General features: G+C 39.0%; 1 protein-coding gene across 1 annotated transcript in view; it reads right to left on the bottom strand.

Moving 5' to 3' along the window:
• Positions 1-11,340: 11,340 nt before the first annotated feature.
• The window catches only part of dph1 (diphthamide biosynthesis 1), a 75,926-nt gene continuing 69,626 nt past the window's right edge, over positions 11,341-17,640 (bottom strand). Inside the window, exons 10-12 of the mRNA XM_056757412.1 lie at positions 16,381-16,459; positions 12,949-13,083; positions 11,341-11,998 (exon numbers count right to left, since the gene is read on the bottom strand). Of these exons, the coding sequence (XP_056613390.1) occupies positions 11,918-11,998; positions 12,949-13,083; positions 16,381-16,459 (295 nt within the window). The 3' untranslated portion in view covers positions 11,341-11,917. The remainder of the gene's footprint in view (positions 11,999-12,948; positions 13,084-16,380; positions 16,460-17,640) is intronic.

Genomic DNA, 17,640 nt, shown 5'->3' on the forward strand with positions numbered 1-17,640 from the left:
AAATACATTAACAACAATTGTGGCAACAAAAGTGGCAAAACATACCAAGAGGTATTGGCCAAAAATAAAATGGAGCAAAATACAGAGCAGTCAAAAGTATGGTGCAAAATTCAGAGCTGTTGTAGTTTCGTTGTACTCACATCTGTGTTGTGTGGATACTGCTGTTCAAAATATCTGTGTTTTGTATCATGGTGCCGTTTGACATTTCCACTTTTTATGATTCCAACTGTCTCGTTACAAATTAAACAGAACGGCTTTGTGCTGGATTGCGGCGACATGAATCCGTACCTCTCTGTCCAGTCATCTTTAAAAGCTCTGTTATCTTCGTTAACTTTTTTTTTAGTATCGGACATTCTCACCTATAGGACCGCGCACTAGTTATGCGCGGATGGCGGTTAAATCTGCGGGCGTTGCGGATGCTCCGCGGGTCGGGTGAGTCGGGTAATAAAAAAAACATTCTGTCGCGGGTTGATGAGATCATATATAAATATTAACTAAATTTATCTAAAAATACGAATGTGTTTTAAATGCATTTTTCATCAGACAGGCACTCATTTATGCGCGTGCCTGCGGAAGAGAGTCAGAAATGGAGTCGAAACAGATCCGGGAGGGTGGGAGAATTAAAAAGAAAAGAAAGGAAAGAAAGAAAATTACCGTGTGTGAGCGTTTTAGCGAAGTTGTTCACTGGGTATGTAATATGCAACGACGGTGAGGCATTGTGTGTATATATGAAAGCCACAAGACCTTGAATATCGTACATCATGTGTGTGTTAAATCGAAGGATTAGATTTAAGCATTTGCAGACATAGACAGTGCTAGAAAATGTACCGTTATCCAGTCATTCGTGTGTGTTTGTGTGTTGCAGTGACAGAAACGCGATATTCAAGTCTGAAGGTAGTAACGCCTGTGTCTATTTTATAAAGAAACTGTAGGCTAATCTGGCCAAAGACAAATTTTTGTTTTATACATGAATGTTCCTTTAAAAGCATTTTACGATCAGCGTATTATTGTACCATCAGAGATTGGCAGATTAGTTCTAACGTCACTGAATCTGATAACATCATGTTTAAAACAAAGAATTAGAGTAATTAAAGTGACGATCGGATGCGGATATCTATATTATGAAAATTATACGTGCGGGCGGGTGGATCATTTATTTGAAACAGCGGTTTCGGGTGACATTTTTGCTCATCCGCGCAACTCTTCCGCGCACGGACCTCGTTGAAGTATCGTTTTATTATCCCGCTCGATTACGTCAAACGTCATACGCTTACTGGATTTCACGGAAGCAATTGGCATCGCACCATCGCGAGAGCGATTCAAAAGCATACAGAGTAGGCGGGTCTCGTCACTCTCTCTCGCGGTCATGTGATGTCATGCGTCTATTGGTCTGCGGAGCGGCGCCACAAGTCAAACAAAAGCGGGTCCGGATTTAATTCCCTGCGGGTCCGGATCCGGACCGGAGTCCGGACTTTGAGTAGTCCTGTTTTAGGTAAAGAACCCTCAGCCACACGATTGTATGTATGATTCATGCTGAAATGAGTCTGAAATTATCATTTTGTATTTTATTATTAAGACATTTGTCACCTTAACCTCAACTATTGAAAAGTAGTTAGATGTAAGTTAGATGTAAATGATCACTGCTTAAAAAGTTCTTCACTGCAATGCCATAGAATAACCATTTTTGGTTCCAAAAAGAACCATTCAGTCAATGTTCCTTAAAGAACCATCCCTTTCATATTTTTGTTATATTTTTGTTTCTTCGATGCCATAGAAGAACGTTTTGGTTTCATATGGAATCTCTAACATTTTAAGAACCTTTCTGTTTCACAAGATAATCTATGAGGTTAAAAAGGTTCTTCAGATGTTAAAGGTTCCTTATGAAACCAAAACGTTCTTCTATGGCATCGAAGAAACTTTTTAAGCACCCTTTTTTTGAAGTGTGATGCGCTAGTAAGTTTTTTAACAGAACCAAATGAATTAAACTTCAGAATTAGAAATCATTACTGACATTCCCCCAGTTGATATAAATGAATATGAACAGATTTATATACTATATGAGATGTCATAAATCTGACAAGCGTGGTGTAACAAAGTCGAAGCGTCTTTAATAAATCCAATTTTCAAATACATAACACACAATCCTGTTATAGGAGAAATGTCAATTGAAATATAGATGTGGAATATTATCAAAGGCCAAAGGCCAGACTTTGGTAGCATGTTAAATGAACTGAAGGACATAAGGGATGGATCTATATTGATCTAACAGAACCCACAGGTGATTCATCAGGGACACAGCGTGTGAGATCAAGACTACAATCAAAGGTACAAGGACACAAACAAGAGCAAATAAATCCAAGTGTCGTTGAAGAGGTGAATGAGGTGGTTGTATGTTGTGGGCGATCATGTTAAGCAGAGAGTGGGATCAGGGGAAAGTGGGTAGAAGCGACAATAGACAGTGACAGGGAAAGTACGAGGGATTGGCACTGCCGACGGGAGCTGAAAGCTAAACAGTGTGAGGTGTATCACAGTGAGGAAAACTACACGACAACGGGCGAACAAAACACACACAGCTGCCAATTTACAGTCACTATCCTTCATTTCTTGAATGTCAAATTGTTGGTAAACTCTTGTTAACATTAATGATACACAAAAGCTACATGAGCAGGATGACTCAGTGTGATTTTATGGCTGTTCTTACATAAGCCTATCCTTTCTTAGACATGAAAGAAAAATGAACTGATAGCCTATTCTGTACGAAAACACAATATGAAAAGTGAATTATTTTAAAATGTTATATCTCAATTCGACCAGGTGTATCAAACTCGCATTGTTGCCTTTGTGGTTTGTGAATAATAGAAATAAACATAACATTCCCGTATTGTCTCTTGACCGAGTCGTGAAGGTCTTTACGCACTTTTGTATGACCCTCTCTTTCTGGCGCGCGCAGCCCGATGACTGCTTGTCCATGGTGACGTCATAGAGCACGTCCGAACCCCGGTGCTGCTGATGTTTTTCAATGAATGAGATCCCCCTCCCATCTGCATTACTATCACTACGGGCTCTCTATAAATTGCGAGCGATGGGAGAACCCGTTGAATTTCACAAGTGTCATCGACGGCATAAGAATGAGTGGATACATGCAGCCGAAGACTTTTTGAAGCATGACATTACGGCACACTGTTCAGCATCATTTCTCATCAACAGAAGTGCCTGTAATTTAGCCTACTAACATTTCTAGTTAACGCTGTTTCTTTGGCGATGCGAGCTGTGAAGTTTATAACAGGAGGTAAGTGACTTCTTGGCATTAATAGCTGGATACATTTCAACCACATAAAAAGATACAATGATTATGATTAGTTGCAAAATCAGCATATGTCGGAAAATTGTACGCCGTTAATAAGATTCGTGGCGTATGAGAAACGAGGGAAATGTCTCTGATGGATTTTTCCGATTGTGTTTGGTGGATGCGAGCATCTGAAAGTTACTGCAGTGTGACTCACTTTTGCGCACATGGGCATTGACAGATCAGGATCCAGGAAAAGTCGTGCGTCTTTCATTTTCCACCACTAAATATAACCATAAAACATATTTTCTATGTTAGAAATGTTGGCAATATGCTTTTTAATCTGTTAATCTGGTATCGTTTTATTTGTAAACGCAGCGTAAAACTCCAGTAGTTCAGATGCTCACCCAAACAGACCTTATACATCTCCATATAGTCTCGTACATAACCAATTGTGTGAAATGTTTTAAATATTAACTATAAAGCACGAAAGTAAATGGCGATTCTAACGTGGACGGTACCAATTCAACCAAAACGATAGATTTAATAATAATAAGACTCAAAGAAAATAAATCTTATTCTTTAATAGTACAAATGCATGCGCCCAGTTTATCTCTGTCTGTTTTACATGATTCATGTTATCTGACATTTCCGAATAAGACACTTCCATTGAGCGAAAAAAAAGACCATACTCTTTGCCTCTCTCGAGCTCCTTAATTTTAAATGTACAATATCGTGACGTACTTTCAGATGAAGTCAATATTGCGTCATTCCTGCGCACACGCCGACGATTCAACACCCCGTCGGGATCACTTAAAGAGACAGCTCGCGCATGGCGCATGCGCATACGTCATTTACCCGCATTGCGATCCCCTCGTGGGGTGGGAGATGGGGGTACCTGAGGGGTTGGGTGATGCGTGGAGAACATTCAAATCTCACCCTGGGTATCTCCAAGCGAGCTTTTCAGAATTCACACACGTTGCTTTTATCACTGACATCATTTAGGGATTACCTCTCCGTGATCATTAATGCAGATGTTAGCCACATTTCAAAACACAAGAGACGTTTGAAAACACAGAAATTTATCTGAAGGTTACAGTCTTCTCTACTCTAATATTAAGCTATTTTAACCAATTTTAAATGCTTGTAAAACAAAATTGAATTAGTATTTTTATTCCTTGAAGCTCAATTTTAGAGCATTGCATGAACAGCACAAATGGACTTGGGTTTCATTCCCAGGCAGAATTCACCGTTTATAATCTATAGTTTGAATTCACTTTAAATAAAAGTGTTGGCCAAATTCCTAAATATGTTTAAAATGAGTTAATATTTAAGAAATATTGAGTGTAATGTTTGTCTGCATTGTCACAATCACTCCATGTCAGCACCATGGAGAGCACCAAACCTTAATCTTCACTTTACATGCAAAAGTTTAGTCTGCATTTCTAAGACATATCGGATAACAACGTTTCTTGCTAGGTTTTATGAGTACAGTAGTAAAACAGCATCTTTTTATTTACAGTAATAACAATACGAGTACATTGTTTAAATCACTGCTATACGACATGCGCTATGATATGGTAGCCTATGTGATAAGGTCAACAAGGCACTGTGTAAGGCACAGATCAGATATAATATAAAAGCATAGTGTTTGAGAAGTGAAATGAATAGTGCAAAATACAATAGAAATAAATGATGCAATACTTAGTACCGCAACAGCCCAAGAAAAATATTTTATGACACAGGGTCACACTTGGGAATATTGCTTTGTTGTCACTTGTATTTTTCCTCCAGGGTCAGTCAGTTTATGATGTCAGTGCACACAACATCAACAGCATGGACGTCAGAGCATGTTACTGAATTAGGCTTGCATAACACAACGCTCCTCCATCAGCCACCAGCAGCTAATATCCTTGGAGTGAGTCAGTCCGATAATCTCTGCTGCAATCAATACAGAGTTGTGGAAGTGGGCCATGCCATTATGGACTTTTTGTGGTGTCATCCCGGGCCAGGAAAACTGCTTTCCTATTAATAGCTGCTGTCTGAGACGCCTGCTTGTTGTTTAGATAGATTTTTAGATACTGTAGTTGACCTTTCCATTGAAATGTAAAAGAAAATGTTTGTTTATGACAAAAAGCTGCTAAGCTTGATTGGCACAGAAATGTGGAAATTTAATATTTGCTTCATTTATGTGCAAATAAATGTGAAAATTCAAGAAAAAAGGCAAAGTATTTGCAAATCATGTGATATGAAGAAAAACAAATGCATGTATTGAAAATGTATATAAGACTCAAAAGTATAAATACGTTTAAGGTCAGTGCATCAATACCTTGGCTCTAGACTGCTTACTGCTAAATGTGTCTGAAAGTACAGTAACAGTCTACAGTCATGGCTACTGACGTCTGGCAACCATCCACAGAGCATTCAACCACATACGAATATGGAGAATCGTCCATACAGCCTTGTTTTTACAGCTTTAAGAACCTTGAGAGGAATCTGTGTCATCTACCCTGGAAACCCCTGTGCTGAATATGTGGGCAGTGTCATAGCCGGTGAACCAATCAGGTTAGCTTATCTACAGTTTCCATTGCAAACCTTTTTTCCATCTTGCTGTCTCCATGGTGACCGTGGCATTAGATTGTTACTGTAGCAACAGCACCGCTGGTAACAGTCTACAGCCATGGTCGCTAGGGGGCAGAATCTACAGCAACAGACACATTCCCTTTTCATCTGTGTTTTGTAGCCCACAGTCTTGATACAGTTGTATTTTTGTCATAAATATTTTAGTACTTCAGTGTTGTTTTACATTAGAATAGCATGTATTATAAAGTCACTGAAAAAACTAAGAGACCACTGTGAAATTATTTCTATTTACTATTAATAGGTTTGTGTTTAAGTAAAATTATTGTTTCATTCCGTGAACTGGTGACAACATTTCTCTCAAATTTGAAAAAATGTTTTTATTTGGCAATTTGGTTTCAGTTACATGAAAAGAAAATCAGATTAAAGTTGAAATTAGTTATGTATATATAATATCAGGATTGCTAATGTTTCGAAACTTAAGTAATTGTTTTAAAATGTGGAAGTGTAAGGTGTTTTTTTCCAATTTAATGTTTTCTATTGCATTCAAAACATTCCTTAATTCTTCTCAGCTTGTTTTATGTAGACAGTCTAAAAATATGAAGTTAAAATGTATCTTGTTAATTTACATTAATCATAATTACAATCTTAAAGCCAATAATCAACAATAATGCCCATTGGATCTGTCCTAAACCCTGACACCCGTGGCTGTATAACTTGTTTTATGTAGTAAACTGTAATATATTGTGTGTAAAAGCTTGTAATACTATGGACATGATCAATAAAACACATCTTTTGTTAAACTTAGATGGAGGATCTCAATGCGCATCGTGCCAGTTTTAACAGCACCCTATACACAGTTTTAATGTATCTGCCACACATTGTATTTTCATCTAAAAAAGGGAACGTAACATGTAAAGCTATATTTCTGCTGTTAATATAAAAAAATGAGAGAGTACTATCAAAACTATTGAACTGACTGAATTGTTATTATTTGGGTAAATAGGTTTATAATATTTAATATATTTTCAAAGCAAAGCTATACCAACTATACGCAAAGCCTTGCCATCACATCCGGGAAATAAGTCAGTAAATTTGAGTGAAATCATCCCGCACGAATGCGTCACATGGAATACTGATGTGGGGAGGTAATTTATAAATCACAGGAGGTCTCCAGATAATAATAATGCGGTGCAAAAACTGAGAATGGGGCTAATGTGTAACCTATCGTTACGTCTCTAACCAAATTCACAGAAGGCTCCAACGACGCAAACTGCTATCCAATCAAAGCGGTGGGTGTTTACTTATAAAGTCTTCAATGCGGCACGCCCATTAAAACCGAGCAAATGTATAGCTGACCTCAAAACCCGGGTAGAAATTAGCCTATTACTTATTGATTTTGATGTTTTTATTTAAAAATGATGCAAACGTCGTACGTAGGCCTCATTAAACAGTATAAAACTATAAACAAGCCCACTTCATCACACCTTTAATGTTCATGCATACATACATACATACATGAAAAGGGCATGTAGTGTGTGTGTGTGAAGAGAAGGAGGTAGCAAAGTGGTCAATTAAAACAGCTTGTGCAGAGACATGTTGACGTGGCCAGCTTTTTAAACATGAGACAGCAGGCAAATCACGGCGGCATTTTCAACAAGAGGTTCTCTAATTGGGCTGACCTTGAATACTGAAGCTTTGAGAAGACATGTTAACAGAAATATGCATGAATCACCAAGCTGGTATCTCTGACATTCTCCATCACATCGTCAGTAGTGATGTTAAGGTGGAGGAGTTAGAGGCTAAAATAACCAAACATTCACGCGAGAAACAAGTTTAATGGCGGATTTTGTAGAGGTGTTTTTGGCTGTATTATACAGGACAGACTGACCTCCCACGCAATTAGTCATCTCCTTTCAACTTGATCTTTCTCTCACATTCACAGTCGATTCTCTTTTTTTTGTTAATATCTTTTTACCTCTCTTTTGGCTTCACCCATGGTTTCACCCATGGTTCCCTTCAGCAAATTAAAGATTCTCTGATGCTTATACTTTTCAAGATTTCTCCATTTGGGTTAAGATGATCATGAGAAAGGTTAAAGATCAGCCCAGAACTACACGGAAGCCTGTTAATGGTTTCAAGACAGTAAGGGCCACAGTTATCAAGCAAACCATAAGTGCAGTGCCACAATAGATTGAAATCCTGAAGCACCCGCAACGTGCTCCTGCCCAAGAAGGGCTGCCTGGCTCGTTTGAAGTTTGACAATGAACATCAAAATGATTCAGAAAAGGCTTTGGCAAAAGTGCTGGCACTGCTGTGAGACCAAAATTGACTCCTGTGTTTGGAGGGAGAGAAATGTTGACTATTACCTCAAGAACACAAACCCTACAGAGAAAGCACAGTGTTGGAAACATTATGATTTAGGGCTTTATCTATGGTACGGGCACAGGATGACTTCACCGCATTGAGGGGCTGAGGGGAGGGCCAGTGTACCGTTAAAACTTGGACGAGAACCTCCTCCCCTTAACTAGATCACTGAAGATGGGTCGTGGATGTGCCTCTAAAATGACGAAGACTCAAAACATTGCCAAGACAAACAAAGAGCGACTTAAGGAGAAGCAAATTAAATGTCCTACCCAGTCTCTACACCCTAGTCCTATAGAAAATCTGTGAAGGAGGCTAAAACTCCAATTTGCTGAGCGACACCTAAGAAACCATAAAGAGACACATGTGCAAACCTGGTGACCAACTCTCAGAAATGTTTTACCTCTGTGCTTGCCAACAAGGGTTTCTCCACCAAGTACAAAGTTATGTTTTGCTCGGGGATCAAATACTTATTTCACTGACTGAAATGCAAATCAATTTATAACCTTTATATAACTTTTAAATATTCTGTCTCTATCAGTTAAAATAAACCCACCACCTTAATATCTCTGTAAGCATGCAAACTTACAAAATCAGCAGGGGATCAAATAATTATTTCCCTCACTGTACAAGCGAAGCAGAGTAAGTTTGAAACCATTTTGTTTCAGTTTGTATCTTTTAAAGGGACAGTTCATAAGTAGGAAAATTGACAATGGTAGTCAAAAATGCCCCAGAACTGTTTGCGTCCTACATTCTTCAAAATATCCTCTCTTGTGTTCAACAGAGCAAAGACATTTATAAAGCAATTTTTCCTACTATGGTAGTCAATGGTGCTCAAGAACTGTTTGGTTACAAGCAATCTACCAAATACCTTTCTCTCTGTTAACCGGAACAAATCCATTTTATGGTTTGGTAAACAGTTCCTCTAAGGCCAAATTAAAATCAGGTGCATACTACCACCTACTATGTTGAGAGTGTTAGCAAATATTGGCACTGAATTAATCATAACATTATCATAGTAGTGTTAACGCAATACCAATGATCCTGGTTATTAATATCGTGATAATGGCCACTTGGATACACCCTGAGAATGGTGGGTAAAGCTCAATTTGAGCTCTGCCTTCTGCTGCTTGACTGGTGAGACGTTGCAACTCAGAAAAAACGTATTACAAGCATATCATATAGCAACAAAAATTGTTTGCCTCGGTCCTTTACAGCCACTGTTGTATAACCACATCACTCTGAGACTCAGAGGTCAGCTCCTACATCCACTCAGTCTATTTGAAGTTTGAGTGAGGGTGTAAAGAACAGCATTTTAAGATGAGTCTACAATTAGGATAGAGACCCAGCAGTAAGCAGACATGGAGAAAATGGATGGCGAGAGGGAATAAAGCACAGAAACATGATCGCGACCGAGGTGACTCAGCATTTCCTGTATCAGGAAGATAAATACTTTGCCCGGCACTTCACAAAAGCTGCCCTCTAAGAGCTCGAATCTGATGGAAACAGAGACAAAAGCTCCAACACAGATGTGTAAACACGCTCTGCAGAATAAACACTGTCGAGAAATATAAAAGCATGTGTGTGCATTAGCACTTATTATCTCATATGCCCACAATTATAGAACAAGATATTTGTATTAGAACCAAAATTTGTTCAGCATTAAATTTGACCTAATACTGTTTGCAAAGTGCACCTCACAAGGTGACATTTTGAGACCCATAGCAATTACAGTATTTCACAATATTTGTTTAGACATGATGCAAGATGTTTTTTTAATAAAATGTTTTGTGGTCCCTGCCATGGTGTTATTTGCAGAACGTACTTTAAATATGATATACGAATGTAGCAGACATTACAGGACAAACCTCTGTTGAAATAAAAGTACTTGAAAAAAGCTTTGAAAAAATAAAAAAGTTGTTGAAATGCTAAAAGTTATTACAAAGTACACAATTTGTGCTAAGGCTAAAGATATCTGCCCTCTGAAGAACAGATGCACATATGGTAGAAATCACCAGATTCTTGATGAACTTTGTCTGCTCTTTCTTATGAGCTCAGTGCATATTGGCAAAGAAGAACAGAGAAACTTGAGCATCTCTTAGCTCTTCCTGTCAATTCCCGTGCCCTTCCCATGAGAGAGGAAATGAATGCCTACAGCCAGAGAGATGTGTGTGTGGAAGAGAGAGAAAGACACACACAAACACATCCTCATCACATCTGGAAGCCATTGCACACGAGCACTAAAGTACAATGGGTTCTCACACACACTGCCATGCAAAATAAAGCAGTAAATCAATATTAGGCAAACCGCATCAAGCTTAACTAGAAGCCAACACTTGATGCACGGGTGGGCAGACAGTGGCATCTAGTGGACAAGAAAAATCATGAACACCTGTATTCAAGACACAGGTAACAAAAACGCAATGTACGGGAAGTGTAATAATTTAATAACTGGCTAGTTGTGGACCTCTAAATATGTCATGTATTAAAGATTTTGTTAAGATAAGGTGTAAAAGAATTAATATATCACAGTAGCTTGTCAATTTTTTTTACAAATATTAAATAAACTTAGGCAAAATGTTTTGGTGTCCTTCCTACACTTATAGGATATGATTACATCATAATTGTAATGTAATTTGAAGGCTTATATTTCTGTATATAAATGATTGCTGTCATGGCTTTGCGTAGTAAATACAATCAAAACGAATGGAAAAAAATCATTAATATTGTACTTTCAACAATGTGCACAATATGCAACAAGGTGGAAGACCCTCGATTTAGTACACTAGATTAATAATTATACACAAAAATAGTTAGTTTGACCCTGTGATGGTGTTCACAGACTCAGCATCTCTACTGCCAGACTCAGGAATATGGCTGCTTTCCTGGACACTAATCATGTGTTGTCTCATCCTATAAAAGATTTCTCTCTGAATAATCACTGCTGACAGTGAATGTTCATCCAAGACTCGGCCTAATCCGCTTTAGGGAAATTGCCTCCACGTGTTTCAGCTGACTGCGAACCATCCGGGGTTTCACTGCACTTTTAGTCTGAAAGAAAATATACATAATGACATTCATGTTGCACTAGTTAATCAAAGTCTGGACCGTCAACTGTAAACTGTTTATTTTGCATTTAACCAAAATTGTGTCACGCGCACAACATTCGAAGCGTGACACTAAAGTTCCTTTCCGTCGGAGCACTTGTGATGGCAGAATGAGAAACACAAAAGCCAGAGCTTTGAATGGGTTTTATCTTTCACTGCAGAGGAATAATTCTGAACATGCTCTCGTCCCCCAAAGTTACTTTCAAAAGGTCACTGATGAAGAGTGGCTGGCAGCTTCTTTCTAAACGAGGGCCAAGATGATTGCATTTAACTAAAGCCACCCACATTGTGCAAGATGAAAACCTCCACATTCAGGCTCAGCCCTTCTTTCAACGGATTGTCTGTGAGTTCCTCACACTTAGTTACAGCACACTCACATTATTTTTCTTAAATAAATGTGTCTGTCTCTCTCTCTCACACATTTTTCTATTTTAAACCAAGACAGACCCTTGTGGGTACAGCCGCCTCTTTCATCCATAGTGAAAAAACAGAGCTGAAGATTGATTGGCCTGCTTGTCTCCTGCAGATGTCCACGATGATCTGTGGTTGGCTGGCAGATTGCTGGTGTGAAGGGCTGAGTTTATTCCGCCTGGCAGCCACAGGAGGCGCTCTGCTCACGGCCACATCCTTTCATCTGCTGACCTGCATCTGAACTTGGCTTCTGTTGGAGATTGAAGGGATATTAAAGTGAAGACTGAGTCAGATTGTGTATCAAATAACACTGTCATTACCTTCACTATGTGTCCTATCTTTTCCTATCTGCCATTACCTTTTTATATTAAAATATCAGCTTAGAACAGAATAACCCTTAAATATTTCTTAGACATACTCTGTAAAGAATCTTTGCCACCTGCTTCTTACTTTGTAACTGACCGCCTAGAAATAAAACTAAACAAATAATACAACAAACATGGTCAAACAGAGTGTGTTTTTGGAAACGACTGACAACATCAGTTACATTCATGACAAACATTATTTCCAAAAGAAATGCACAGAGTTTGTAATCAAACCAGGTGATCAGATGCCTCAGATGCTCTGTTATCACTTAATCACAAGGGGGCAGTATGATATAATTTTCTTTATAACACATACAGGCATGTTCTACATTTACATTTATGCATTTGGCAGACGCTTTTATCCAAAGCAACTTAAATTACATCCTATACATTTGTTTCTAAGTATGTACATTCCCCTGGGATTGAACCCACTACCTTGGCATTGTTAGTGCCATGCTCTAAACACTGAGCTACAGGAAAGCTAAAGTATAAACAAAAAACAAATTTTCCATAACCTGTAGGACTCTTTTCTGCAGAACACAAAAAAAGATATTTAAAAAAATGTCGGTAACCAAAAAAACACCGTCCCCATTGACTTCCATTCCATGGACACAAAACAATAGGAGACATTTCACAAAACCTTTTCTTTTGTATTCGACAGAAATAAAGAACCACATTTTTGTAAAACATCACTATTATTTTCTATGTGAAGGTTTCTATGTGTAGGCCTATGTTCTAGGTGTAACTAAGACTGTACACAGATACATATTTCCATATGTTCACGCTAAATCGCACATATAACACCACATCTCAAATACAAAATGCTGATGCACACCTGTGCTGTTTTGCGCACAGGTCGTTGTGGTTGGTTGTCCGTGTGATTTGGAGTCCAAGACCCCAGGCTTTGATTGGAATAAAAATCCATAGGATACACCTCCTGCCATTCCACCTGCTGCAGCGCGACTGCCGCCTGAGAAACAGCACAAGAGAGAGACACACACATTGCTAATTAAAGACATCGACTGACTGCGGAATTAAACACTGTAGCTTCAAGCCTGAGAATCTTGAGAAAACACCATGGCAGAGCTGCCAACAGCTGACAGGTCGATCAGCAACGAGCGCAGTCAGAAATCAAGGGAGCTTTAGTCAAACCCGAGGCTTCTACGAAGAGGGCATGTCATGTGATTCTAAGGCCGCGAACACATCTCCTGGATGACTCGATAGATTACCAATGCGCAAAAGATCTTCCCTACTGGCTATGCAAAGCGGAGACGGGGATCTGTAGGGGCGTAATCTGTGCAGTTTCATACAAACTACAAATGGAGTTGAATATGCTTGGCAGGCCTTGGGAGGAACGCAGTCCTGCTCCTTCGGCATGCAGCTCAATTACATAGGATCTCCAGCGTTAGACTGAGCTGCTTATATAAATAATCAATGTGGCGTCTCCGCCCGTGGATGTGAGGCGTGCTGTAATATACGGCTTTAATACCGTGGGAGAAATGACAAACACCTCCGCCTCTGGTGAAGGACTGTCTCGCTTCGCTGACAATAACAATCCCATAAGCAAATGCTTCTCCATAAATCTCTCTTAAATACCCTTCACATCTTAATACAGCAGTTACTGTTTTATACCGACTGAAAAGGCAACAGAAGAGCACAAAGAGAGACGGTCGAAGTTCTGACCTCTTTCTTTTTAAGTAAAAGCAATTTCTTGCGTATTATACACAACATAACATACAAACCGCAGAACATTATAATTTATTTACAAAGGGGAAAAAGGCTGATGTGGCTAAGTGGCAAATACACGTGTTCTGATAAATTGAACTTTAATGCTCATGTGGGTGATGGGAGATTAGACTCATTTTACAGATTTTGCTATCTGACCTTAATTGTCTACATTAAATGTTAAAAATATTCAATATAAAAATGGTATTAAAAACAAACAATTCCGTGCAGAATTTAACATAATTTTGTATTCTACGTCGTAAAACATTGCATCAATGCATCTTACCCATCTAATACTGTATGCGACAGCTTCTAGATGCACATCTCCTGTGGATGTGCTCCACTTTCAGTCCATCAGTTTCTCTTCTTCCATCCACGCCGTCCTCATTAAAGATCTAGTGTATGCAATTTAGTGCCATCTAGCGGTGAGGTTGCGAATTGCATACAAAATCTCACTCCAACCCTCCCTTTCGAAGCACTACAGTGGCTGACACAGGACTAAGACGTTGTCTCGTTTGCTTCTTTGCTGAAGGAGATCATTTTGTCTATTTAGGGCTACTGTAGAAACAACATGGTGATTTCCATGTAAGGGGACCCGCGGTGTATGTAGATAGAAATAGCTCATTCTAAGGTAATAAAAACATAACCCTTCATCAGGTAAGGTTCTTATTCTCTGAAGACAGTTATGTTTATTACATTGCATTTCTGTCAATAGATCCTCCAATAGCTCTTTAACGCTGACATTAAGTCATATTCCCATACATCCCTCCATCCCCCTCTCACTGACTTTTCATCATATCTGTGCATAAACTACCTGCTAATCCCAACACTGACGGCAGTGTCATATTAACTATAAATATAAGACGAGACACCTTCTTTCTCTCTTGTACTGGTCTTTTACACTCTCTCACCTCATCTCCTTCTGACTGCATAGAGAGAGCAAACACAGGCTTATATACATCAAGGTGGCAGTTCTTATGCTAAGGACTCCATCCATTCGTGTTTGGATATTGAAATGATCCAGCTGGGCAGGAATGCTGTGATTTCTTTCATTATGGGGTGGGCCTTCAGCGTGTTACTGCTGCATTCTAATGTATTCTCATAATGCCACATTTGTTCTACGACGGCGAATGAGCTGAGCTCTGGCGTGGGCCATGCAGCAATGAAAACAGATTTGAGAATATGAGAGCCACATGCGATTATGCAGTGATTCAATATGGCTCTGCAGAGCATTATCATCATTCACTGAGAGATAAATGAGTTTTTACCAGTGCTTTGAGTACAATGTAGTTAGAATGATATTTCAGCCGGGCCAATTAATTGGCTGATATTGGGTCACTTTGAGGTTTTTGGCCAATAACCATGTGTGTTTGCTACCTACCTACCTATTAGGTCTGGATCGGAATATTCGACTATTTGAATAATTGTTTGGTGGGTTAGCATTCGATTTTCAATTTTGAGATTCAAATATACTTTTTTTCTAACACCTGGCATCCTCCACGAAGCGCTTCTCATTCCCGCTTGAATATGATTTGTCCATGAGTGAACGTCATGATTTGGTTAAAGGAGACATTCTTTTGCTGTTTCTGAGGCTTTGATTATGTTTTTTCGGAGTTTCAACAAAGGATGTTCATGTTTCTAGTTTAAAAAAACGTTTTATATTTCACATATTTCAAGTCTATTGTTCGCCACTGTCCCTCTTCTGACAAAACAAATTGATTTCTTGCAGTCTATACAAAATCCCTCCTTCCGAAACATTCAGCTGACCAGGTCTGTCGTGATTGGTTCCTCGCTTAGAGAGTGTGTCTTAAGATGTCCCACCCATTCCATATCAGCGAGCTTGAAACAAAATAATTGTTGTTGTTAATTGATGTTAATTCTCGGAAATCGCTTTAAAGACCTTTAATACCATACCAGCTGTTTTTGTTTTTTTATCTGGCAAGAGGCACTAGGGATTTAGCTGAGACACCTATCCCAAGAAGAATGCTGTCTGATTCTAGCCAAGTCCTGCTTTTGGGATGACATGAGTTGGGATGTATTAGTGTGAGAGGATGAGAGAGATTAGGAACAGCAGTGCATTTAGTCATCCAGTGGGAGGAGCTACTGTTCCACTCAGAGCTGTTCAAACCAACTCTACAGAGCAGATATAGCAAATAAACAAACCCTGTTCCTTGTGCAAAGCACAGCACACTGCTAGCATTACGGTGTTTGTTTGTTTTTGTGAGCAAACATATACACGTCGTACACACAAATGCCTACAAACCATTTATGTTCTTGAAGGTATGCACACATTCCCAAAACAAACACCTATAAGTTCAGCATGAAGGTAGACAAACAAGACAGGCAGAGGTCAGATTGTCAGACACCTAAGACCCCCTGTTCTCATGTTGAAATTATAGCAGTAACAGGGCAGAGGTGAACACCTGCTGTAGGTGCATCCAGTGCATCTGCGTGGTGTGCGTTTGGGGGCATTTTTTTTTAACGTGGGTGTTTCGCTCTGTGAAAGTACAGTAGATGGAAGTGGTGAATTCATGTAGAGTACCTCATATGGAGACAGCAGGGGTTTGGAGAAAGCCGTTCCCCAGTCGATGGAAAGGCGGGGACAAGCTATCTGGACCCACCTATAGTAGAAAATAAGTGAAAGAGAGAAATGATGAAAGTTAAATATCTTAAAGCGGAGGTAACATGCCATTTCATGCATTCTGACCAGTCACACTGTTAAACGTACTGGCTTCTCAAGCTTAACATGGTATGACGTAGTATTTCTTTGCTCGATTCACTCCGTCAGGGTTCGTACAGGCTTCGGAAAGTTTTTTTCCATCCCGTAACAAGGGTTCTTAGTCCTTTATAGGAAATTTTTCCTGGAAAGGGCCGTCCATAATGTAAACAAAAGGAACTTATGGTGTATTACAACATTTAACAACAGTTATGCAGGAATAATGCGATGATGTGCTTGTGCTGTAGTTACGTTTCCCCCACACACCCCTGCACGCCTCCAGGAGCTCATCGTTTTCCGCAAATAATCATACAGCTGTATCTGTCTTTTATCAATTTGATCAAACTAAACACTCTTCGAAGATATAAAGTACGAATACTACTGTATAGGTACTCAAGATTAATGTGAGATTGTCAGAAACTGCGCGTGTTACCTCATCTTTAAAGAGTATGAGAACGAATTACAAAGTTATTGGCTTATGAAAAAGGAGTAGAGTCTGATTCACGTAATGAGTCGTCTGTCGTTCTAAATTCAGTTCCAGGACAGATTTGCGTCACTCCGTGTGATGCCCGCCTACGTTTCATTTGCGACACTGCGCGGGGTAGACCAATCACAGCAGACAAAACCATCTGACCAATCAGATCAGAGAAGGCTGACAGAAAGGAGGGGATTAGACAGATGAATCGCTCAACGAATCATTTGAGAGTCAAGAAGTAAGGTAATAATAAGTGCCTATTATTAGATGTATATTAGTGTATGTACTGTACGTAAACTCGTTGTTGGACACTTGATAAAACAAAGTAGGACTTTAAATATCACAAATTATTTGAATAATTCAATTATTTAAATACATTTATTTTTTATTTTTATGGTTTTGACTTGACAAGCTTCATTCAAAACCCTTCTAAAACATCTATAAGTGTACACCTGTTTACTAGACAACAGTTGACAGTATTACTTGACAACAGACGTTCAAAATACAAAATACTTATTAATAATACATTTATTGGTTTATTGAACATGGGTTGTATCGGGAAGGTAAAGAATGACATAAGTATTTTCACAGGTGAAGCCAGTTTTGAATGG

This window comes from Triplophysa dalaica, chromosome 9, assembly GCF_015846415.1.
Source record: "Triplophysa dalaica isolate WHDGS20190420 chromosome 9, ASM1584641v1, whole genome shotgun sequence".
Taxonomy (NCBI): Eukaryota; Metazoa; Chordata; class Actinopteri; order Cypriniformes; family Nemacheilidae; genus Triplophysa; species Triplophysa dalaica.